The sequence below is a fragment of the Maylandia zebra genome, linkage group LG11, assembly GCF_041146795.1.
Source record: "Maylandia zebra isolate NMK-2024a linkage group LG11, Mzebra_GT3a, whole genome shotgun sequence".
NCBI lineage: Eukaryota > Metazoa > Chordata > Actinopteri > Cichliformes > Cichlidae > Maylandia > Maylandia zebra.
Window position 1 is genome coordinate 19849325 of NC_135177.1, and position 24121 is coordinate 19873445.

The following is a 24121-nucleotide window of genomic DNA, read 5'->3' on the forward strand; positions in this document are numbered from 1 at the left end:
GCCAGCTTGGGGAAGCTGCACTGTGCATTACAAGCTCCCGGAACTAAGGACAAAAGTGTAGCATATATGGTTCTAACATATGCAGGATTATTCTCTTAATTGGACCAGTCCTCATCTTACAGTAAGGTACAGCCTCTACAGTGTGTGGTTAATTAAGAAATGCATGCTCCACAATCCAGTCCTTCAAGATTCAGCAGATAACTCCTGCAGAAGTCTTCTGGCACAGACACAAAGGTGGGCATCACCTTCACACAGTAACCAATACAGAGCAGAAGCTTTGGGAAGACTGAAACACTGCACCAATGTTTCTCACACAAACTAAGCTGAGTCACCGACAACGGCAGGGCCATGGAGTGCTCAGCATCCATTTAAAAATAGCCTCTGTTTTTTTTAATTTCTAAGTTTCAGAATAATAGAAAATCAAGGGGAATAGATAAAGAATTAACTGTGTTTTAGCTCTTACGACAGAAGAGTGTGGTTGAAGAACAAAAAGCAAGAGGGCCTCATCTGGGTTCATACCCTATATCTAAATCTGGGCCACTTACAACACTGAGACTTGGTCTTAATCAAAGCACACAGAGACTGCAGCAGGCAGTTCCCCTCCACCGGCCAGTCGCTCCATACTGCAGCGCAAAGAGGGGACGCCCAGGAAGCGCTACAGTATGACATATGCAGGCTATGTGGGTCTCCAGACTAGAGGGACTACAGATAAGGTCTTCATGCATGCTAAACTGAAAGGCAAAATTGAAATTAAAAAACATGGCAGAGATATGAAGATGGAGTACTGATGAAGAACAAAAGGAGAAAATTGAGGAGGAGTGGAAAGAGAGAGCCAGAGACACACACTTGATGATGAAAAGATGAAAGACTCGCTGTTTTTGAATGAGTGCACTCCACAGCAGAATCTCCACATCTGCAGCATAAACTAAGCAGCAGTAACAGGGGCTGCTGCAGTGGTTTGGCGGCTCATGCTCACTGTGTCATCTACTGTATGTACAGTTAATGTATCCAGTTACGGCATGCTGGGAATGCTGAACAAGACAATAGGAGGAACTGTTCCTAACTGGCTATATTTAGGATTTCATAGAGTTCCTACTTCCTTGTCAAAATCTCACAAGACATTCATTTAATTCCAAACAGCTGACTTCATTTTAGCCTCCTATTCAAAACGAGTCCCTAGAATCAGAATCAGAATCAGAATGGGTTTATTGCCAGATGTTGAGGTTTACAACATTAGGAATTTGCTGCGGTGCTTCAGTGCAAACAATAAGAATTAAAGTGCTATGTAGAAAGAAAGATATGTGCATGAGATATACATTAGATATATACATGAGAATAAGAATTAAGAGTGCTACGTAGAAGGATATATACATGAGTGCAGGTGGTGATCAGTGCCAGACATGAAATGATGCAGTGACACAGCGTAGGGTCATGTGTGAGTGGCGGGGACAGTAACCTAACCTCCTACCCTATCACAGCCAAGAACTCCTTCTCAGTAAGTTAAAACACACTATCCTCCAGTTCTCCCCCTTTGCTTTGGACATACTCTCTAACTGAAAGCTGTCTTCCCTGACATTGATCTCACAACATATGAAGTCACATTTGGATGTGTAAATACTTCTAATGATGCTTCCTGCACAGAAAAAAAAATATTTTTCAGGCTATAGTTGTCAAATGTAGTAGTTTATATTACAACACTCAAGCATGAAGCCCACAGGCAGTCTGCTAAATAATCAGCATGGATGTCAAGTTATGTCTTGAGGGCTTATTAAAGACTATGCTGTGGTTGGACAGTACAAATGTGCGACACGCATGTATGGCACAGAAGTGCCAGGTGGTATCAGGTTATTATCCCCTCAGAGGCAGATGCACTAAGCCACTGCAGCCTCAGCAGGGCATGAATGAAATCTAAAGCCCTTTTCAGACATGGCAAATATAACATTTCTGCCTTCGTCAGTTTGACTTAGTGCATTCTGTCTTTCAGATATAGTCCACTTTTGCATCATCCAGACACACCCATGGCAGTGTGCACACAATATTTGCAATCAAAGCAAAAAGACTTTTTTGCACTTGTGTCAACAAGCAGTAACTGTGGTGATGCGCAACCACACTTTTGAATATTAAGATCTCTCCACCATTAAGAGCAGGGTTTCTCCCTGCATGCATGCTGCATGGTGGTGCTGCGCAGGCTGACCGCACCCTTCACACACAGGCTTGGCAAGAGAGAGAGAGAAAATGAATCATAAAGAACTCTATTAACCTTAATGCAAACATGAGGTAGTTAGATGAAATTATTATTGTGTGCATGCTTTTGCTGTTTAGGTCACTCTCTGATGAGCCGAGCAACTCACAAAATGAGCGACAATGTGACGTGTTGTGTATTGGAGGCCAAACAATTCAAAGGCCTGACCAGCCGTTGTTGTGAGTAGGGTGCTCAATCCGACATACTGCAAAGCTATCATCCTCATGTACCACAGCACGTACATTAGGGACTTAAAAATCCTGTCAGGATGGGTAAAGTGTGTCTCTGTGCTTCCTTTTAGGGGAACGCTTAGGTTCCTGCAACTCCAGCTACCTGATGCCAAAGCACCCATGTATGACTAACTTGGCCAAAGGGAGGAAACTGGCCTCTCACACTGCTATGACTCTCCTCCTGCACGTGGTGTGAGATAGATTAGAGGAGAAAATATCCTCGTTTCTTGTTAAACGATAAGAAATATCACTTCAATACCAGACCGTGACCAGTTTCAAAGATAGTCTGGAAAGGGTCTGACAGATTTTTGTGGCCCTTTCAGCTTAAATCCATGGGTGTGGCAAAAACGAAGGTATAAAAAGTGGGAAATCAGCACTGGAATTCGCCCCCCCCCCCCTGTGGTTATGGAGCAAGATTAAGGCCACTGGGTTATCGTGCCACTGAAAAATGCACTCTTCTAAACCAGCAGACAACACATCAGATTAATGTACTGTATTATCCACCCACTGAAGCAGAGATCTACTCTAAAAAATTACATTCTATTCCCACAAGCTCACACAATTATTAGACAAAATAATGAGTTTTTATTGTATCATTTAATACAGTAGTTTCTAACAGTATATATACACTACTTGCCATTATTTACTGAGATTCCTCAGCAGCCTTTCAAAGACTTTATGATGACATAATCCTGCTCAACAAATGGAGTATGGAAGAGGTCCCCCCATTAAGACTCCACAGCATTCATCCCCTCTGCATATACTCTCGCATACACATAACATATTTTGCTGCCGCTCCCACACGCATATTCGAATTCCTCCTCTTGATCTATGGTTGAAACATCACTCCCCCATAACACACACACACACACACACATACAATCTTTTCACCTTAATTTAACCACACATATGACTTTTCCCCCGGTAAGCTTCTGACATGCTTCAAGACAATTAGATTTCAGCAAGCTCTAGAGCCAAACACAATTTTCAGACTGTGTGTGTTTAAGTGTTAGGTTAACATTTCAAATTGCCTGCCAGTAAGTTTAGAACCGGACATGCCTGTCCCCGCTCAAAGCAGAGGTCATCTTGCTGCATAGACACCAAGCAGAGTTACAGTAGAGGGGTGCTGGGGATGGGTGCTGGGGGGGGGGGGAGGTTCCCATGTAGCACCCAGCCTTCATGCATAACTGACCACACTGTCAAGAAAAATGAGTACAATCCCAAAATAAAACATGACAAATAACTGTTAAGAGCTTTACATGCTGGACAAAAACATTTCCAACGCAGCACTGAAGGAAGATAATTTGTTAATGAGAAAACCAGATTTAGGCTACTGAGACAACTAATTCATATCATACAAGCTCAGACTTTGTCAGCTAAATATGCAACATCTTGGTTAGTGTTGGACCCTTTAACAGGACCGCAACTCAAATTCTCTACTGCAAACGAAAGCCTTGCATTTAAAATGCTTCCTAAGAAAAGCATAGACTTATCAGCTATGTGCACATTAATGTTTTGTCATGTATGTGAAAGCAGCTTTTTGCCGTTTTAGCAGCTGAGGTAAAGCGACTATTACAGTTTGACACTGTAGTGCACTGGTCCCCACAGCATAAAGTTTATAAGGTACAGACTGAAAAACTAGAGATTTTGGTCCATATTTACATGACAGCATCTCACAGATTTGTCAGCTGCACATTCACAATGCAAGTCTTTGGTTCCACCAGATCACAAAGGTGCTGTATTGCACTGAGATCTGGTGACTGTGGAAACAATATGAATAGAGTGAAGTGTCATGTTCAAGAAACTAATCTAGCATTAACAAGTTATTTTCATTTTTTTGGACCACTCTCTAAACCCTAGAAATGGTTGTGTGAGGAAAATCCCAGTAGGGCAACCGTTTCTGAAATATTCAGACCAGTCTGTCTAGCACTGGCAGCAAGGCCATATTCAATGTCACGAAGTCCCCTTCCTACCCCATTTTGATGCCCAGGTTGAACTTCAGCATGTCGTCTTGACCGTATGTATGACCCTAAATGCACAGAGCTTCTGCTGTCTGATTGGCTGATTACGTGAGGCTTTTTTGTGAAATAGTGTTACTTAAGTATTCACAGCCATTTAAATTACACCATTAAAGCTCTAAGGCCAAAAAAAGGGGTGACAATTCTGTTAATGTAAACTGCAAATTGATCAGTAACACCTGCACACAGTTTTGTAAAGCAGTGATATTGACAGGTATTAAAAAATCAAAATACTGAATGCACTAAATGATCATTTTTTAAAAAGCCTAAAACAAAGGAGTCCTTGCATCATTGTTCTAAAAGCTAAAATTAGTCTGAAAATATTTGGAATGAGCGGCTGGAGAATATCATATCACTCATGAAGTCATCAACATAACTTCAGGACTTTTTCTGTATCTTGAAACTGCTGTTGCTAAGCGACGGTGGTAAACATGGAGGGCGAGTCAACCAACCAGCCTCATGAGTCAAAGTTGGAGTATGAAAGGCGAATTTACGATCTCCAAAACAACCCTTAATGAAGAGCACTGTCACCAGCAGCACACGTGATGCTCATACCAACTGCTGTGTGGTACCTCGAGGTTTCCATAACAAATGTTAACAGCAACATATGATGCAGGCAGGGTCTAATTTGATCCTCTCTGGCATTTCTGACAACAATGTGACAAGGTGGGTCACCAGGCTACGTGTGTGTATGCTAAAACACAGACCACATCTACTCTTAAATCCAGTAAGTTCCAAACAAGCCAGAAAAGAAGTGCAATTCATCAATTAGTTCGGTACAGTACTGAGCAAATGAAGAGAAAAGGAAGTGACACATTTACTACTGGGACACACCGCTCATGAACCCCATCTGCCTGCTGGATGTCACTTAGCTGAATAGATCTGGCATATGCCGGGCGAGGATAATAACAAAAGCCAGAGTGAGAATGTTTAAGAAGTACAAATCACATCATTAATGTCATTAATTGGAGGCAGAAATGTAATTTTAACAGAGGTATGGGCTTGAATGGCTCCACTTCCACAGAACAAGACTAAGTCCACAATAAAACACTACCTCATTATGAAAGCAAACAGAATATAACAAGCAGGCTCAAAAACTTCAAAAAGGCCTCATCTCAGAGAATCACGCCAGGAACAAAAACCAGAATAATTATAGAAGAAAAAGTGTTTGAGAGTGAATTTTCACAAATACTGCCTGTAGAATTAGAGGCCACATGTGAGATTAATGAGGCACAGGCCTGACAAAGAGGGAAGGCACCATCTTTTCTCAATTCCGGATCAAGATGTAAACAATGTCCCACCCTCTAAACAAACAGGGAACAGTCCTCAAGGGAATGTAATTGTTATATCAGCGTGCTGCTAGCACTTTCTCCTAATAGCAAAGAAAGCAGCCTTAAAGTGAAAATCTGTGCTGATAGTGTGCAACTAACTGTGAGAATAAGATTTTAATGTTGATTATTGGCACATGAGAAGCACCAGTGAAAAAACAAAGAGAGCATTCCTGAGGTCGGCCAGTGGACAAAGCAGCATTGTCATTTAGTAAAGGCTTGTTTTGGAAATCTGGATGACACTTGTTGATGTGCAACGAAGAGAAAATGTGACCAAGGCTCTAAAAAAAACAGTGCACTGTCATGTCTACCCAACACCTTAGTGCAGAAAGCCCAGTGTCTTTATTAGCTGTGTTTTAGTGAGGGTTAGCAAACAAATAAAGTTCTTGGATGCTAAAAAGCATTAGTAAAACATAGGATGATTACATTTAAAGGAGACATTTGAGATTCTGGAAAAGTTTGATGAGATTTTGATGAAAAGACTGCTAGTAAACTTCACGTCTATATGGTAAATATTAAAAAAATATGTTAAGCCTAGCTTAGCATGAAGGCTAAAAGCAGCTAGCTAACGCCACATAAAGGTAAATTAGTTTTTAAATATATTGTTTTGTTAATTACTGTGTGCAGCTTGTAATACAGGGTGTGATATGCTGGGAGGATGGAGAGGAATCCCTCACCTACTACATAAACTGCTTTTTGTTTTGTGTTTTATCTAAATAAAATGTATTTCCCCCTCTGATTTTTAGCACTGCATCTTGAAACAGTCTATAAGGCAAACAACAATGAAATCAGAAACTGACTTTCACTTTCAGCACTCCTGATGGGAGATGACACAGCAAACATGGAGGCGATCTGGATCCCATTCTGTTTCAGCTTTTTATTCTTCCACCTTCACACCAATGCTGCTTCAACATGTAAACTGCAGCTAATTAAATAACAGAGAAATGAAACTGATTCAGAGTTGAATCTGAGGCCCATCAGGCGGCAAAACACATTACAGAGTATTTCATTATATTAATAAGAATTACATTTAATCCAGTTAAATTATTTATATGGAAGTATTACAGGTGTTGCTTGATTGGATTTTTAATTATTATTAATTGCAAAGACAGTAAGGGTTGCAAAAATCTTCTCGGAACAACATTTTAAAGTTGAGTTCCTTATTTCAAAAAAATGAACATTTAGGAAAAATAGAGAAATCAGGACATTCGGGACCAAATTACTCATCTTTCTGAACATATTTAAAAGAATGTATTTGTTCATGAAATTTCAGAAGCAGCAGCGGGTTTTTTAACTGAAGCTGCACTCCACACCGCACAGATTACATATTCAAGTAAGCAAGATAACACTAGTAAGTGCAGATAAACCCAATTGAGCTCTTGTGACCATCGGAGATAAGAAGAGATTAGACGTGAAATTACAAGCTTGGGGACAGACATTATCAGATAAAGACATGCTTCCACTAATCATCTTGAAATGCAGGACTGCAGAGCTAGAGTGACATGGGGGATGAGAAGCCCCAAAAACTTGCATATTCGACAGGACAAAGACAAATGCCTTCTGAAAAAAAATGACCACATGGAAGACAAAAGGCAGCACCTCCATGTGACATAAAACAGACTCCATTGCGTCTGTCTAAAAAGTGATTGTGGTTAGCTCTTGTCTTTTCCAATAACTGTGCATCTGAACAAGACAAGCAAGAGATTTACATAAAGCAGATTTTCCAACACAACATGACCTTGTATTCAGTTGTTGCACGTTGACGGACATGCTGGGACTTGATAGATGTAATATGGCTCTATTGTGTGAGTCGAAGGGAGTTTTTTTGGTCATATTGCTCAGGCACTCATCCCCTGTGCAGACAGCAGCCTCAGGTATTTCACTGCCTGTCCACCCCCACCCTGATTGTGACTGACTGTCACATGAAAACTAAACCTTTCCCAGATTCCTGTTTCAAATATGCCATTTGTGCCAGCTTAGCAAGCAGACGAAAGACGAACCTTAGGAAATTTAACCTCTAGCCCTGAAGTCATAGCCCACGTTTCATTTGCAAACCGCTGAGCTTACTCTTCAATTCTCAGGGAAACAGGAGAGTGGGGTGGGAGTCATGAGTGTAGCCATAATGTTCTGTGGTGCAGAGGCTTCAAACGAAATCCTTTCTTTAAATTCTTTACATGAGTCACGTTTTTAGAGGTGTTGTCCAACCTGATAAACTCATTCACTCGATTCCACCTCCCAAAAAGACATCATTTCTGTATTTCATCAGACTGAAGCAATATTAAAAAATTTTAGGCACTGAGCAAAACCACTGAAGCAAAAAGAGTCTCACTGAGATCCAGATGTTGTCATTTTTTTCCATTTATAAATCCTGAATTTCAAAATATGCAGCCAAAGATATAAACAAAATACCTATTAAATTAAGACGTGTCTACATTAAAAATATCTGTTACTGCTTATCCCATTCTAGGGCTGTGCCTCATCATTCCCATGAGAGAGAAAAAGTTCCCAGGATCTTGGTCAGCCATATTTGGTATGCTAATACCCACTCAATCTGACACATTCCCAACACACAGGAACAGGTGTCTTCAAAACAAGGCAAAGTCTTAGCGATCAGGGTATCCTCTTTTGTGGCTCCACAAGCAGCAAAAGGGGAAAATTATATGGTTTGGGAAAACCGTGGCAGCCTAAGCACAGAGACCCAAAACACACACACAGCACTAGTGCTGAAATGTTAACAAGTAATTATATGCCTGGACTGCACTATAGAATAGCGATGAGACATAATAAAACCAAAGCGAGTCAGAGCACAGAAGGTCGTGGCTGATGTGCAGCTAGACAACAAACCATTCCAGGATCTAATAAGGTGAATTCAGGGGAAGCTGAAAACATTTAACTGAGCTTCCATGAAAGGAATCTCTGTATAACTGATACAGCATCTAATCAGATATGGAAACTCACGCTGGATGAAAATGTGAAATGTGTTTGTGTCTCACCCATCAACATGGCAACTGGGAGGAGTTGAAACATCCTGACTCTGAGACGAATATAATGCACGTATCTGCATCTCGGTTACTGTCGCTCCTCTGACCGCTCGCTCACAGCAGCTTTCTGTTCAGCTCTCCCGTTCCACATGTGTTAGCTGTGAGCGGGATTTGTTTAACTGTCTGGAAAGCAGCCACTGTATGGTAATTTCTGTTGTGATAATTGCCTTAAGTACAGGTTAATGTGCGTGTACCCGAGCTGCTGGGCGAGTGAGCTTAACGCTGTTTGATGCTGACTGCGAGTTACTTGAAAACTTTAACAAGGCTGGGTGCAGGCCACGAGAAAAGCCTTGACTGGAGGCAGTTGCCTCCTATGGCTTCATATTCAGCAGTCACACTGTGGCTCGAAGAGTTGTTTGTTCACTTTAACTAATCAGTAAGGACATTACGCAAATTATAAATATGCTGTGTGTGGGTGGGTGGGGGGGGGCAACAAAGAACCTTGGATTGTGTTCAGACTGAGCATCCTTTTAGCTTTATTTGCGCCTGCTGGTAATCAGGTCAGCTGTCTAACCATGTGTGACAAGAGAGAAAGCAAAACAAGCGCAAAAAAAACAAAAAAACAGCAGAAAATCCTCCAACCATGATGGGAGGAAATATTACATCTGTGACTATTGCTAACAGGCATGAAATTTATGAGCATACACTCATCGTTGGCCTATATTCTGTGTGGCTTCAGACTTGTCTTCAGTACAGTATGAAATCATGTCAGAACACAGCACAAAGTTTTAATGACCTTCAGAGTGCACAGATAGTGTGAAAGGTTAAAGGATGCTTAGCTTTCTTAGAAGCTTTTCTTTACTCTTAGATAAAATGCGCAGCCCGTTGTGTCTTTAAAAACCATCAGTGTGATCCAACATGTCTTTGAACGCAACATGACAAATTACCTCTGACTTCGGAGATTTACAGTGGCACCCCGAGGCCAGACATTTATCTGCTCAGCCTTGTACATGTCTTCATATCAAAGAGGCTCAACCTCCTCTCGTGGCTTTGAAAACCCCAAATCAGCCATGCAAAATACCAAGGTGGTGTTATTATCCTGAGATGATTACTCTTGGAAAGTTCACATGAATTACATAACATAATATCATATTGCAAGCAGGTGGGTGACAGACACCATGTCCTTTGCTGCAGCAGCAGCAGCAGCGTTGCATTTGCACATATTTTATTTGACTAAATTCTCCTTTGAATTAAAGATAAAGTGTTTATAAGTGCTCTTGCTTTAGTGTATTTTCAGACACTGCTACAGGAGGTCACTGTGTGTACAGTTATTTGCTCATTTTGAATGCTTTTGTCACCAGACATTTCCAAAACACTCATAACTACAGCGAATCTTAAGGCGCCCTAACGCACAATAGTTCTGTAAATAACTTAGTGCACAAATATTCATTTAAACTCTTGACAGTATGTGAGTTTTGTTTACCTGTTCTCTCCTTTTGCATTGGAGGGCGGTGGGTGCAGAACAGTTTGGTTGTCCTCCATGTCCACGACACATTTTGTATTCAGTTCAATTTCTGCAGAGAAAAGTTTGTTTGGAAAGTGAAGCAGAATGCGGGGGTGTGAAGAATAAAATCGGAGTTACTTTGGCCTTCTTTAAACTATTCTCAAGTCTGACTTCAGGCTCACAACTCAAACTGAAAGCAGCAATGGCGAAGAAACCAAAAGTTTATGGTAATGTGGCACGAAGCCAAGGAGACAGAAAAGGAGTCTGCAAGCAGAAATCGTCGTTATAACACTTACCCCTGCGGTTCATGGGCCGAACTCTCACTGCAACTTTTACCTTTGTATCCGACATTTTCGTCCACTTTTCACTCCCACCCTGTCTATTCGCCCAGCTATCAACGCAGAATCTCCGACAAGAAAGCCCGGCTTTTTGCCAGAAAACAGGGCAAAAGAATCTAGCTAAACAATCCCAAATGAGTCCGATCCTCGATGAGAAGTGATGGGAAAGCGTTCATTTTTGTCTTAGTATCCATCCGGGTTCGCTTCGTGTGCAAATCCAGCACTCAGCTCCAGCCCCAGACAGCATCCCCACCGCCATCTTCCACTGGGAGCACGACTGCTATCCTCTGGCAGACTGGAGAGGCTGTGCCAAAGAGGGGGAAAGGATTTACGCACCCCGCCGGCGCATCGGCGCATTGGGGGAAACCAATGAACGAGAAATGTGAGCGTGTGTGACAAGTTAGTTCACATGCATCAGTGAGCATTGAGAGGCAGTGCGGAGCTAGGAGTCAGCTTTAAACAGTTGTTATCAAATATGATTTTTGGCTACGACTTATTGGCGCTTAGTTCTCTCACACATACACACTGAATTGTTTAATTATTTGCATTTTTGGTAAGCAAGAAAAGGGGTCAAAAAAATTTACAGTTATATAACTTTATTATAAGGTTTAGCAGAATCATTTTTTGACCCACCACCTCACTTCTGTTGACGTAAAGCCTAAAAATAATGTCTGTTTTTCACTCTTATATCCCCAAGCTGCCAAATCTAACCGTTACATTAGCATTTATTCTGGGCTTCTTTGAATTTCTTTTTAAAGTTTAAGTTTTGCCATTTGTCAATCACCTTAAAGTTTTGCATTAAAAAGCTCTTACACACACACACACACACACACACACACACACACATATACATAATTTGTAACTTCTGTTTTAACACATATGATATAATCTAATTTAAAAAGTCTTCTGTTATACACGGAAAAAATAAACATATAATCTGTAGTTGTGGCATATAACGTTTATACTGTCTATGTATGGTCTCACTGTCTGCTGTTAGCAGCTGGACCTTTATTTCTCAGATAGTTTCAATTGGCATAATTTTTCAAAAGCCTTGGATCAGTTCAGAGACTGAGAATCATCACATTGCTATATTACACGTCATTAAATAACACAACATCATTTTCAACAACTGCTACAACATTAACACAATAACAGACATAATTTCATACCTGACGTCCTGCTGAAAATGGTTTCACCATATACAACCTTTTGTTTTATTATTATTTTGACACTTTCAAAGTAACACAATGACATTTTTACACTCTATCTAAAGTAAAACTTGACTTGTAAACTAGTCACAGAAGGCAACTCAAACAACAACAAAAATAAATTAATACAACCTCTCATCACTTCATCCTGTGATAAGCTACATTTCACTTCACTTTATTGAATTTGTCTCACTTGAACAGCTACTTTGGGATTGTTCATACATAAACTATGTCACAGGTCCAGCATCAGATTTGGGAGAATAAATCTTCACTGTATGGTCTCCACTGTCCAGTGTAATGAGAAGGTTGTTCAGTAGCGTTAATCCAACAGGGCGAATAAGATGGTCTCCCACAAGAGGAGTACGGACTGGGCCACTCTGGAGCTTCCCTAAGCTCCAAATCATCCCCTGGTCTGAGTCAATCACAATTAGATCTCCATCTCTGTCGAACGCCACACCTGAGATGCTGAGCCTCACTGTGGACTGCAGGGTCAGGCTAAAAGTGTCTGTCTGGTAAAGGAGGTGGAACTCTTTTGTAAACACCCTGAGCCTTCTGTGTTGGTGTCTCTCCGTTGGATTGGTGACATCAGTTAGATGCTCCGTCACTGCAGTGTTCCCATTCACGCAACAATAGGCCACCGCTTTAGGGCACTGAAGGTCTGAAATGGTTGTTTGATGCTCTAGAACGACGCTGTGACTATAGTCCACCCTCACCTTGGAGAGAGTGCCGGCCTCAACATCAGAGACCAGGATGTGTCCACAACTGTCAGTGTCCACGCCCCAGGGCATCTGGAAGGAATCTTTGATTGTCAACATGTGATTCCCCCTGGATGTGAACACTTTTACAGCTTTATCACCTGCATCAGTCACAACCACGTGACCAGCTGGGGTCACTGCCACATCCACTGGGTAACAGATGTCCCCACTGGCTGCTCCTTTTCGCCCAAAGCTGTGCAGCTTCTTTCCCTGTAGATTGAACACCACCACTCTCTTTTCTCCATCATGGACCACAACTATTGTTCCTGAGGACCCCAAAACAGCTATTCCAGTTGGGTTGATAAGAGTCCCCCACCCACCAAATGCAGTACGCAGGAGAAGAGTTGTGCACGTCAGAGCTGCGGGAAAGATAAAACCAGCTTTTGCTCTACACGGAGGAGCAGACGGTGAGGGACTTTGAGACAACAGAAGATCCTTTAGGTCACTAAGAACCTGGCAGTGGGAGGTGCTGTCAACACTGCATAACTGTCGACAGAAAGGGCACTCCAGCTTCCTCAGGAGAGGGTGGGACAAAGCTGTGATGCATTCCAGACAGAGTACATGGCCACAGGAAAGGTTCTGCGGTCTGCGCTCCCTTTGCTGACAGCTAAACGTCTCGAAGCAGACTTTGCACTCCAGTAGGTTGATCTGTATCTCTCTGATGATCCCCTCTGGACTGAGGCAGCCACGATGTTGGAGACTCTTAGCCATGACTGAAATATCCTGTTCTTTAAACCCTGTGGGATGGTTCAGTCAGCTGATGCAGGCAGCAGCAAATTCAGGAAACCAAAATAGAATGCCAATTTACGTGGTGAAATAGAGAATCATGGAGAGAGGCATATGAAGCACAATTTTGTGTAAGCACTCGTGCCCTGGGCTTTTAGGCCTCAACTGTCACGTGGTATTTTGCACATAACTAAGGCTCTCTGCTGCCCTCCTTTGGAACAGTCACAGAACCCAAATTGCAGATATCACAGAGTAAATTCAGTGACAAAAAAGCCTGTATATTACTTTTAAAAAAGGAAAGAAAGAAATATGCCTGGCTGGAGTTCAGTGCACAATCTTAAATGTGCAACAGTGTGTCAGCCACAGCTCTGCCACTACTCATGTTTATTTCCAAAGGAACAGCAACCGTACCTTCAAATACATCTTGCCGTAGGTCAGCATGCGGCAGCTATTTCAGTCTGAGTTTCATGCTGTGCAGACGGAGTGAAATCTGATCTGTTATGGGCCGTGCTTGAATCAGCCAATCCAGCCCTCCTTTGCTGCAGCGGGACACCCCTCAGGGGTCAAACAATGTCATTTAAAATTTCTCTTGTTAAGTACGCAAACACAGAGGGGCTTCCTGCTAATAGGAATGTGACAGCAAGTAAAAACGACCAAACAAGATTAAGAGGAAATGAAAACACTTTTAATACATTTCACAGTGGAAAAGAACAGCACAGGTCGTTTTCAGCAGAATTGTTTTTGGCAAATGACATCTAAATCCACAGACGAGGTCCTATTTAGTGTCTACTGTATGTAGCACGGGAGCCAGGTCTGTTCCAGAGAGGTCAGTGTCTGGATTGTCAAGGATTATGAGGGATAGTATATCTGTACTGAGATGATACTGACACATGAAATGGAAATATAACCTTCAAATAAAATACTCAAGGCCAGAAGAATCAAAGACACACACAAAAAAAATCAGTCTTAATAGAAACTGAAAGAAGATAGGAGTTAAAAAAACAAAACAAACATGCAAACAGGCACAAGGGGTGAATTAAAATGTTACCACGACAGTGAAAAAGGTTCACATAACAATACTGGCATCTTGCTGTGTGGTGAATACAAAGACTCTTATAACGGTTTCCTACTACAACACTTGTTTTGATTGGAGTCAGCCATGCAAATGCAATATACGCAACAAGGTCAATCCAGACACAGACAGAAAAACTGACAATACATGCAGTAATTTGAATAATTATCTTCTCTTATTAGTAAAAAAAAAAAAAGAAGAAAAGAAAAGAAAAGAAAAAAAATTAGCAGCCACAGGAGGACAAGGAGAGTAAAATCACTCAAGGTCACAATGATTCACAAAATACTCGAACATTACTTAATGTACAGTATTTTCAATAAACTTTCTGCAAAGTGCTTAAACTGTGTGCTTTGCTTCATTACAGGCCAAACGCAGACCCAAGCCGGTGATCCTACCACGCTAAAGCTGTCTGGTATTGAACTCCTGCCCACATTCAAGTTAAAAAACATAAAATAGTGAACATCTATGATGTAAATAGATAATCAGTGACAGACATTTATATAAAAATGCTTTAGCTTCTTTTGTGCTATAAACATAGACGCTCCACTAAGTGATAAATTCTACATAATGGCTTTTAACATTGAAATGGGTTTGATACCAGAGTTGATATAAACCAGTCAATTGTACATTAGCCTTTAATGATACTGCTTCATAGGATAACTGAATTATGGCTCACTAGCTACAATGATCATGCAATTATATTTAGAAATGGCAGTTTTTGTTGCCACACCTTTCTCTCACACACTCGCACAAAATAAAATTCTCCCACTCTTTCATCCAAAAAGCAAACACAAAAAAAAAAGTGATCAGTGGTTTAGGAGCTTTTATGACTACAGCACACACCAACGTGTGTATCTCTGTAGTCTGAGCCACTGTGCACTCCTAATAACACTGCATGGACCTGTTTTTCCACTTCTGCTGTCTGCACTCCATCTACTGTAGGTGGGTGGCTTTCTAGGCTTCGGTTACATCAGGAAGTGGTCGTAGCTTTACCCTCTTCTCCATCTGTAATCTTTCACACTTTGGGTTACCCAACAGCCTCCGCCTCCAACTCCTACTGGCTGTCGAGGCCGTTGATGGATTTGGTCTTTCCTGAGTCCTTCTTTCTCTGTCTGGCTTTGGGGCTGTCACCGTCTACATCAGTTTCTCCTGAAACATGAAGCTCACATATTTCAAATGAACCCATAAAGAGATGTAACTGCACTGTGTTTCTTCTCACACATGTATGAGTATGCATATGTAAAGCACTATAATAAACACTAGAGGTCACCCATTTACAAGACAGCAACTGAATACTGGTATGCATTTTTTAATGTGGTGTGCTGGATGAATTACAGTGAAGTCAGTGTACCTTTAAATCCCTCATACACATGGTCAGCAAACTCTGCGAAATTACTGTCTTCACATTCTGAGAGGCTCTGAGGGGAGAAAAGGTTTAAGACACATGACACACACATACCTGTAACTGGACAGAGACCATACTGTACATGCATCACGGCTAACTGACTCCGTACAGCTTTCTCTGTAAACAACCCGATAACAACCCCTACAAGGAAAACCTTGAATGTTAATATTTACTAATGATCTTTGATGATTATTTAGCTACAGAGCATTAAGCATGGTTGGCTTCACCCAGGACATTTGGCCTTTTGCCATTCAGGCACAGATGTCAGTTTGTTGTAGCTTTATTTAGACGTAACAAGAGTTTACAGAAAGGCACTGAAGTGTGATGCCTGATGCTATTGCACTGATCTATATGTGAGTAAAGTTTTTTATATTGTTAATGATTGTGGGTGTGGGGTATGGCCAACCAAACCGTGTATTTGTTAGAAAGGCTGAGAATAAAGAAACAAGTTGGGATTGAAATTAACTCCAATTTGCACGTTTTAAGTGCTTTTATGGACATTCACATTGTTTTTCCTAATTCCGATCATTCCTGTCCTCAACAGATCTGAAAAACTTCAGACTCCTGGCAACCACAGGTCACTAAGGAAACTATATTTTCTGTGAGACCGGTTGGCAAGGTGTTGCTAGTGGTCGCTGGTTGAAAATGGTCATATACGGTGCTGCACCGATAGCCTCTTAACACTTACTAGCTATCAGCTGAGCAGGGATACTTTTACTTTGAAAGTGTGACACCTTCAGAGTAAAAGTTGTCTCATTTGAAATGTTTTGGTTGCAGTGGTAAAGCACAGCTTTCACTTTGAGGGGGATTGTTCTCAGTTTCTTGTTGTACTGCTCTTCAAGTTTCACTACTGCTCTGTGAATAGTTCGTCTTGGTAAGTTTTTGGTGCAGGGACTACACTAGTTTCCAGAGGCTGCCAGGGGATTGTCGACTGGTCTGTAGGCCTGTGTGACTAAGGCCTTAAATTCTTTGTAAATGCTTCAAGGTCTAAAGCAGTTAAATGGAAAAACTCATGAAAGCTAAAGCAATAAACATACCTTTTCCCTTGGACCATATGTTTCTGCGTACCATACCATTCCATACAGACACAGGAATGTAATGAAGGCCTAAAAACAGAATGAAGGGAACAGAAACTGTAAAATGATTCATGGAAAATGTGTAAAAAATTACTTGCAGCATTCATCATATGTTAGAATATTCATATTAAAAAACAAAAATATATGTATAAAATAAATTATACGCATTTCAGTGCACGATAGACCTTACCAAACACAACAGCCAGAGGATCACATAGAGGATCTGTGTTTTTGAGAACAAGTCCTGCCCAAACTTAATGCATGCCAAAGCCTCCAGAAAGGCTATTGCCCTGTGAATGAGAGGGAGGGGGCAAAACAAACACATAGTTCAGTATTTTAACTCACTGGTAGCAAAAAGAAGAGAAATCCAAACCTAAAAATAACATCCAAATCAAACATGTCAGTTTTGGGCTTTTATCTGAGAGCAGTGCTTGGGTCACTGACCTACACATTTGAACTTTTTTGGATAAAAATATTCCTGATGTAGGTCAGCTGTTTGACAGCTTAGTCCTTGAGTGAGGCAGTGAAATGCCTGCATGAATACCACTGTTCATAATCTCTGGTAGCTCAGGTAACATCTCCTCCTTGAGCTGCTGTCACTGCTCATGGCTATGTGTACACAGCACTACATGTTCATAGGAATACAAGATGTTAAGCAGGCTTATTATTAACAAGCTTTAAAATCAGGTTACTTACCCAAATACCCAACACTGGGTCCCAACTCTCTTGCACTGTGTGTCTGTTAGGTATGCATAATACTGCCTAAAGGAAAAAACAAAGCAAATTTTTAGCAAATTTCACTGGAACTTCTAGTCTGTGTCTCTGTTTCCTTTTACCCACCTGCCACATAATGAGGGTAAATGCATGAAATGATATACCTTACTGTTGGAGCTGTGATGATACCGATGAACAGGATTCGACACCAGCTAAGAGCATGGCTTGCAGGAAAGACGAAAATGTGCTTAAGGAAGAATGTGTTCAACTCAGTAAGCTGTGAAAAAAAATGATAAAAAGAACTATAGTTAAAAACAAAAGCAAGTATAGCATTGTTTACAATTATTCAGACAGTAGGACATTTCTATTCATTTTACCATACTGAAACTTTAAACTTAAACTCACAAAACTCTTTAATATACTCTAGCCGGCCACTTTGTTGGGTACACCTGTTGCACTTGTGCATAACTCAAGTATTTAATCAACCACCCGCTGAAGTTAGATGGAACCTTAAAGCAGATGTGCTACCTCAGCAGAAGACCACACCGGGTGACACTCCTAACAGCTAAAAATAGGAAACTGAGGCTACAATTTGCATAAGTTCATCAATCTTGAAAAACAGAAGTTTGGAAAAACATTGCCTGGTCTGATGAAACATGATTTCTGACACCAAAGCATGGATCCAATCTCTCTTATATAAACAGCTCAGGTTGCTGGTGATGTAATGGTGTTGGGAATATTGACACAAGATAACTCACCATGTAGCACACCTCAGATAAACTTCACAAACTGGTTTCTTGAACTCGAAAATGAGTTCACTCATTCACTCACTGTAGGGCTGTGCAATATGACCAAAATCTCATATCCCGATATAAGAATTCTATCGTCCCGATAACGATATTAATCACAAAAATTTAACATTTTCTGTAAATTCTGTGAATCTCGGGCAGCTCGACTTGCGTGAAGTGTTTCCAGCTGTGCGTCCTTTACCCGGAGTCGAGTGTTTTAACCGATGCATGAAACTATACATTTTTAGACATAAGTTGTAAAGGCCGCCGTTTTCTTTGTATTTATTACACGGCGTGCTGCGGGGAAAAGCCTGTTCTAACGTTTGAGTCTAAGGTTTATTTTTTAGCACCTGGCGGCTCTTTTTTACTTCTCATCCGTAAATAATCTGCTCTTTCACGTGATTCAGTTTATTTTGAAAAGTCTCAACAGGATCTTGAGCTTTATTGTGAAAGGTGTATGTGGAACATAAACAAGCGGACATGCGAAGGTGTTACCGTTGCTGTTGCTAACGACAACGCATAAAAACAGGCGCTTGTCCGTCTGTAGTGTGGTTATATTACATATAAGAGAAAGAGAGAACTTTAAGAAATTAATATAGCCACTACAGTGACCATCAGAGCGATGAAAAAATATTGCCGTAAACAGTTTATTTTGCGACACCACGAAACAAACAATAGCGTAAAATGAAACGATAGACGTTTTTATATCATGATCCGATATATATCGTTATATCGAACAGCCCTAACTCACTGTGTACTCAAATGGCCTCCACTGCCACCAGATCTCAATCCAAGGGAGCGCCTTTGGGATGTGCTTAATGTAAGATTCACATAATGAATGTGCAGCTGATAAATCTGCATCAACTGTGTGAGGCTGTCATGTTGATATGGACCTAAATCTCAGGAATGTTTCAGCACCTTTTTGAATCTGTACATGAATAATTAAGGCACATCTGAAGGCAAATGTGGTTTTAAGACAAAAATATATATTAGCATGTACTACTAGTTATAAACAGAACTGCATTACCCTTTTTAATATTAACATACTGTATTATAAAATATAATTTAAAGGATGCAAAGGCAGCCAGGAAAACTTGCAGTTCAACTTTTTCCATCATATTTTTGCATTTTTAAAATCAAGCAGATAATATGAGAAGGACTTGGCTGTGAATACAGAAATGTTGCTGATATATGTTAATTAGATCTAATACAATTAGTCCTTTAGACCTCTGCAGTCTGTTCAGTGTCATCAAACTACATTTACTCTCATGAGGTTCATTTGTTGTTCCACCAGGTTTTTTAAGGATCTAACATTTCTCTCACATGTGTATGCCACATTAGAATAAGCACATAATTAAAATTTGTATTAATTAAATGTATGCTGTATTTGTTTATAGATCAGCTATGTACTGTTGTTAAGTTGACTGAATGGGTTCACATCCAGCCTGTACAATAACCGTGCAGGAAAAATATAGTAAGCTGTAAAGCTCTGATTTAATAAAATAGATCACTGTATATTTTATCATTGTTCAGGTAATTATTCAGACAAACAATATCATCCACGGTTTTTTGTTGTAGGTGGGAGGACCACATCACAACAAACTAAATGTGAGGCAAACACTGTGTCTGTGTGGGGAATAAAGTGGGAAAACAGCAACAGTACTGAGAGGTAATCTGAACACCTTCAATTTTATTTCTCTGTTAACTTTATTTCTCTTAACACTTTTTTTTATTTTATTTCGGGCTGTATGTGTCCATAAATTGGCATACTTTTTTGAGCCATATCTGACAATTTTGGCTATTTTCTAATCCAAAAATACCCATATATTGCCTCACTTCACTTTGTATTAAACCACCCACGCAAAACTGAAAAACATTTTTCAGCAAAACCCCCACAAAAACTAAATATATCTTGTGAATATAGTAAAAAGCCTTCCCTTTGTATCCACGGGGTAAAAACCAGACAATGGAAAAGTGCATGTCCTGCAGAAGTAGTCAAACTGTGGGACACTATCTGAAGATGTGGGACAAGTAATAAAAACACTGCACAGTCCCACATCAAAACAGGAATCTGGTCACGCTGGTGGGAGAATATTTATAACAATTGCACTGCTTACTCATTTCAGAAAACTGTAACATTTACTGAACTAATTTTGGGTTGAATTAAGGACACCATAAAAAAATTCTCTCCCAATGCAAGTCACACTTAAGAGTTTGGCAACAGTCACAGCAGTGCATTTAGAGGGCGCCTTTGTAAAAGCCCGCATTGGCAGATAATGAGGCGGAGGACCCGCAGCAATGTTTTTTCACTCATTTGGCCAGGAGCCTGTGTGGTTGAATTTAGTGAAGAGCAGCTCAACTGTCACCATGTGGAATACAGCTGTGCCATGCGCAAGCTCTTCAACTAATTCTAAAAGACTGCTAATTACTATTTAAGGCCTCAAGAGAGTTCTCAACTGGCTGAGAGAGAGAAAGTGGAGGATGGTGCCGTTTCATCACCAAACACAAAAAGTGGAGGAACACCAGCCTTTAGCTTTCATCACCCTGGCAGCCTGTGGCTAGAAAATTTGGCAGCTGTACTCGACTTTCCAGTGGAGAGCAATGAAGCTAACTTAAATTCTCCATCGTTTTCTCATTTTCATAAAATGCTCCCAAGTAGTTCAGCCTGTCTCATTCTCATGGGATAAGCTTTTAACATGCAGCCAGCAGGACACTTGAGCATTATGTGGGTACATGTGGGATAGGTTTTAGATTGCAGCCAATCAGATTAGCCAGGACTTAGACGGCAGAGCACACAGGATGATCTCTGACTAGTCATCACTAAGTCACCATGAGACGACAAAAGCAGATTTCTCACGGACCCACCTGCCAAATGATCATGAACAGGTAGACGCCCGTCACTCGCTGCAGAGAAGACTTTGGGTCAAGCCAGCGTACATAGGTCCAGCTTGCAGGGGTGAACTGCAACACGGCTCGTTTGATCTTCCCTGTGGTGGTGTGGATGTCCCTGGATGGAAAGCATAGAAGGAGGGTTTCAAAGGCATGCAGATAGATTTTCAGTAAGTATTATGTTAATGTTAGCAGACAAAGCTACATGAAAGCAATACCATCACATGAATCTTTCAAACCAATCCCCCTTGATAAAGATGTGGGGTTACTTTCAAAACAATTTATGAATCTTATCTACAATATAAACTTAGTGCAAAAGAGGATAAAAGTTTAGACATAGCTGTAAACACATCCCACAACATAAACTCATACTTAATACTGGCCCAGTGGTAGGTTCTCATTTCCAAAAAGCGGCAGACAGTCATGCCAAGCCAGATTCCCCCTCCATTACACAGCAGAATATCGAGAATGACTTGGTCCCACCAGCATTCAGCAAAGTTAGGCAGCAGGTGCATGAAGAATAGCTATGGACACAGAAAAAGAACATTTAACAGAATAGTGTACACAATACATGCACGTAGCCTGCAATATTTTGAAGGAATATGTAAAATCAAACGCCACAATTCTCCACAGGATAAACCACTGACATCCCCAGCTTAGATGACCTGAAAACTTCACCGTTATCAAGAGAAACAAAGAAAGAAAGGCCAGCGGGCAGAGAGAAAGTGACAGCTTGCGATGGCAACCTTATCTGCTGTGTGCATCTCTACCTCAGTAAGTTCCCACGTAATACTGATGGTCCAGCACAATCCATAACTTCGAATGAGAAGTGCCTTCATACCCCATCCCCAGAAATGGCTGAATGCAAAAATGTCAAAATGGCTCAGGATTCTCTCCCAGGTGATGACATGGCAGTTCACAGCGTATTCCTGCAAGCAGAAGTGCATGCAGCCTCATTAAAATGATTAATAATCCCTCGGATAGTGCCGCAAGTAGAGCATGTAAATCAACAGGAAAATGATTTTTGCTGCAAGCCTCCATCGCTCACCATTATGTCTGCCTCTCTTTTGGCATAGCGCAGGTTTGGATCCAGCCAATACATCAACTGCTTCACCTGCTGCCAGTTGAGGAAAATGATGAAAACCAGGAACAGGAAGTAGAGAACACTCAGACCTTGGCAACAGAAGGACACAATGTTAGTAGAGGAAAACCAAAGATCTGAATAAAGATAGATTGTGTGAAAAATACTCACCAAAGACTATTCGCCATATCGCTGGGTGTGGCCTGGTGAATGGACCTAAAGAGAGGTATATTAAGACACTGCATGAAAGACATGTAGTAACAAAGTTCTCTTGACTTCTCAGATAGGGTAGAAAATAGCCATGTGGGTAGCAGTTCATTTTATTTCACTAATGGTAAGGTCTTTACTGAAGTTCCTCTTTCTTTCTAGCTACAGATCTTCTTGTGAGAAGCAGGGTGTTATTTACAGTTCTATAAAACACAAGTGTGTGTGAAGCTCCTTCTAAGCCACTGTAATTAAGGTCCTTTATGCAAACACACTTGACTGAGCTTCACAGAAATAATATTGTGCTGTCTTACCATTAGGAAATGCCAAAACACTGATGACAAGGAAGAAGGAGATGACCAGAATGACCCCCACCCAAAGATTATTGTCAGGGTTTCCATCATCTCTACAGGGAGGGGAAACAGAAAATTGAAATCTCAGCGACAGTCAGTTAACCTCAGTATCACTGCTTATATTAAGTTAAAAGGCACATTTTTACAAGCATGGTTAACATCCTACTTAAAACTAAAGTGATGTGGATGCTCTTTAAAATTGCTTTAAGCTTCTAAACAGCTGATAAAGAGATCCTATAAAGCAAAAAAAAATACTTTAAATCTAACATTATGAGTCATGCCCTTGCTAGTTACACTGTTGTAGCTAATGCCAACACAGGAAACAGAGTCCCCTATTTGGTGCCATTGTATAACTAATGGATTATTGCTATCTGACGAGGTTAAAGTCTAATTACCTCACAGATTAAGAATGTGACCCATTCCCAATTACTGTAAGTGCGCAAAGATAACGCTATAGTTAGCTAGCCTCCTAGTGTACCTGGCGCTCTCTGAGCATCACTGTTCCTGCTAGCACAGCTAAGCTAACCCATTAGCGAGCGCTAGCTGTGAGCGACTCACCTTGTGAACGCGAAGTACATCAAACTGAGCACGGTGCATGTCAGCAGCGTTATCGTGTGCGGCTTGTAGAAAAACTCGATTGTGATATCTTCGACCTGCTGCTCGTTTATCATTCGGAAATGCATCCTGTAATTCACATCATCCTTGCTTAAGGTATGGGATCCGCTATACACGGCCGCCATAGCTGGACGCAGCCAGGCAGGAGAGCAGCAGCAGCAGCAGCAGCTCCTCACGGCAGCATGAGAAAGTGAGCCACCTCGACCAGTGAAAAATACCAGGAAAAACACCAGACACAGTGGAAATGGTTACATTACTAACGGTACAGCAAGCAAAGCAAGCGGCAGAATTAGAGATGAGGAAAGACTGTTAAGAGTCAAACTGTTCACTTCTGATGTTGATTGGTTTGCGTGCTTGCTGGGAGTGTCTCGAGGCGGAAGAGTTCACGTGCTCGTGTGCTGATTGTTTTTAGCATGGCTTCCAGGCAGGGACTTTATGGCATGAGTGACTGCGCACGTTCTTGACTTCAAAAATCTCTCAGTTAATTATGTGACTACACAAAAACGCCTTAATAAAGCAATGCATAGGTTTTGGTGTCTTGCACAAATTACAGGCGGACATCCGTTTGCATGTAAAATGAACGCGTTTCCTGAG

At 41.0% G+C, this 24121-nt stretch overlaps 3 protein-coding genes across 7 annotated transcripts in view; all 3 read right to left on the bottom strand.

Moving 5' to 3' along the window:
* kif13a (kinesin family member 13A) overlaps positions 1–11001 on the bottom strand; it is a 39115-nt gene extending 28114 nt beyond the window's left edge. For all 5 annotated transcript variants that reach the window (XM_012925108.5, XM_012925098.5, XM_012925090.5 and 2 more), the window contains exons 1-2: positions 10600–11001; positions 10283–10373 (exon numbers count right to left, since the gene is read on the bottom strand). In XM_012925108.5, coding sequence (XP_012780562.2) covers positions 10283–10373; positions 10600–10654 — 146 coding nt within the window. In that variant the 5' untranslated portion in view covers positions 10655–11001. The remainder of the gene's footprint in view (positions 1–10282; positions 10374–10599) is intronic.
* An 827-nt stretch (positions 11002–11828) lies between these two features.
* On the bottom strand, positions 11829–13742 carry LOC101478815 (E3 ubiquitin-protein ligase NHLRC1). The gene has a single exon (XM_004541457.4). The coding sequence runs from the start codon at positions 13313–13315 to the stop codon at positions 12077–12079; it is 1239 nt and encodes a 412-aa protein (XP_004541514.2). The 5' UTR covers positions 13316–13742; the 3' UTR covers positions 11829–12076.
* A 251-nt stretch (positions 13743–13993) lies between these two features.
* Positions 13994–24062, bottom strand: ptdss1a (phosphatidylserine synthase 1a). The gene is made up of 13 exons (XM_004541456.6): positions 23471–24062; positions 22874–22965; positions 22527–22571; positions 22323–22447; positions 22045–22203; positions 21647–21798; positions 21251–21392; positions 17762–17874; positions 17580–17645; positions 17074–17173; positions 16845–16913; positions 15754–15820; positions 13994–15551 (listed from the first exon to the last, which is right to left on the bottom strand). Exons 1-13 carry the CDS (start codon positions 23650–23652, stop codon positions 15457–15459), a joined length of 1407 nt encoding a protein of 468 aa, XP_004541513.1. The 5' UTR covers positions 23653–24062; the 3' UTR covers positions 13994–15456.
* Between the last annotated feature and the right edge of the window lie 59 nt (positions 24063–24121).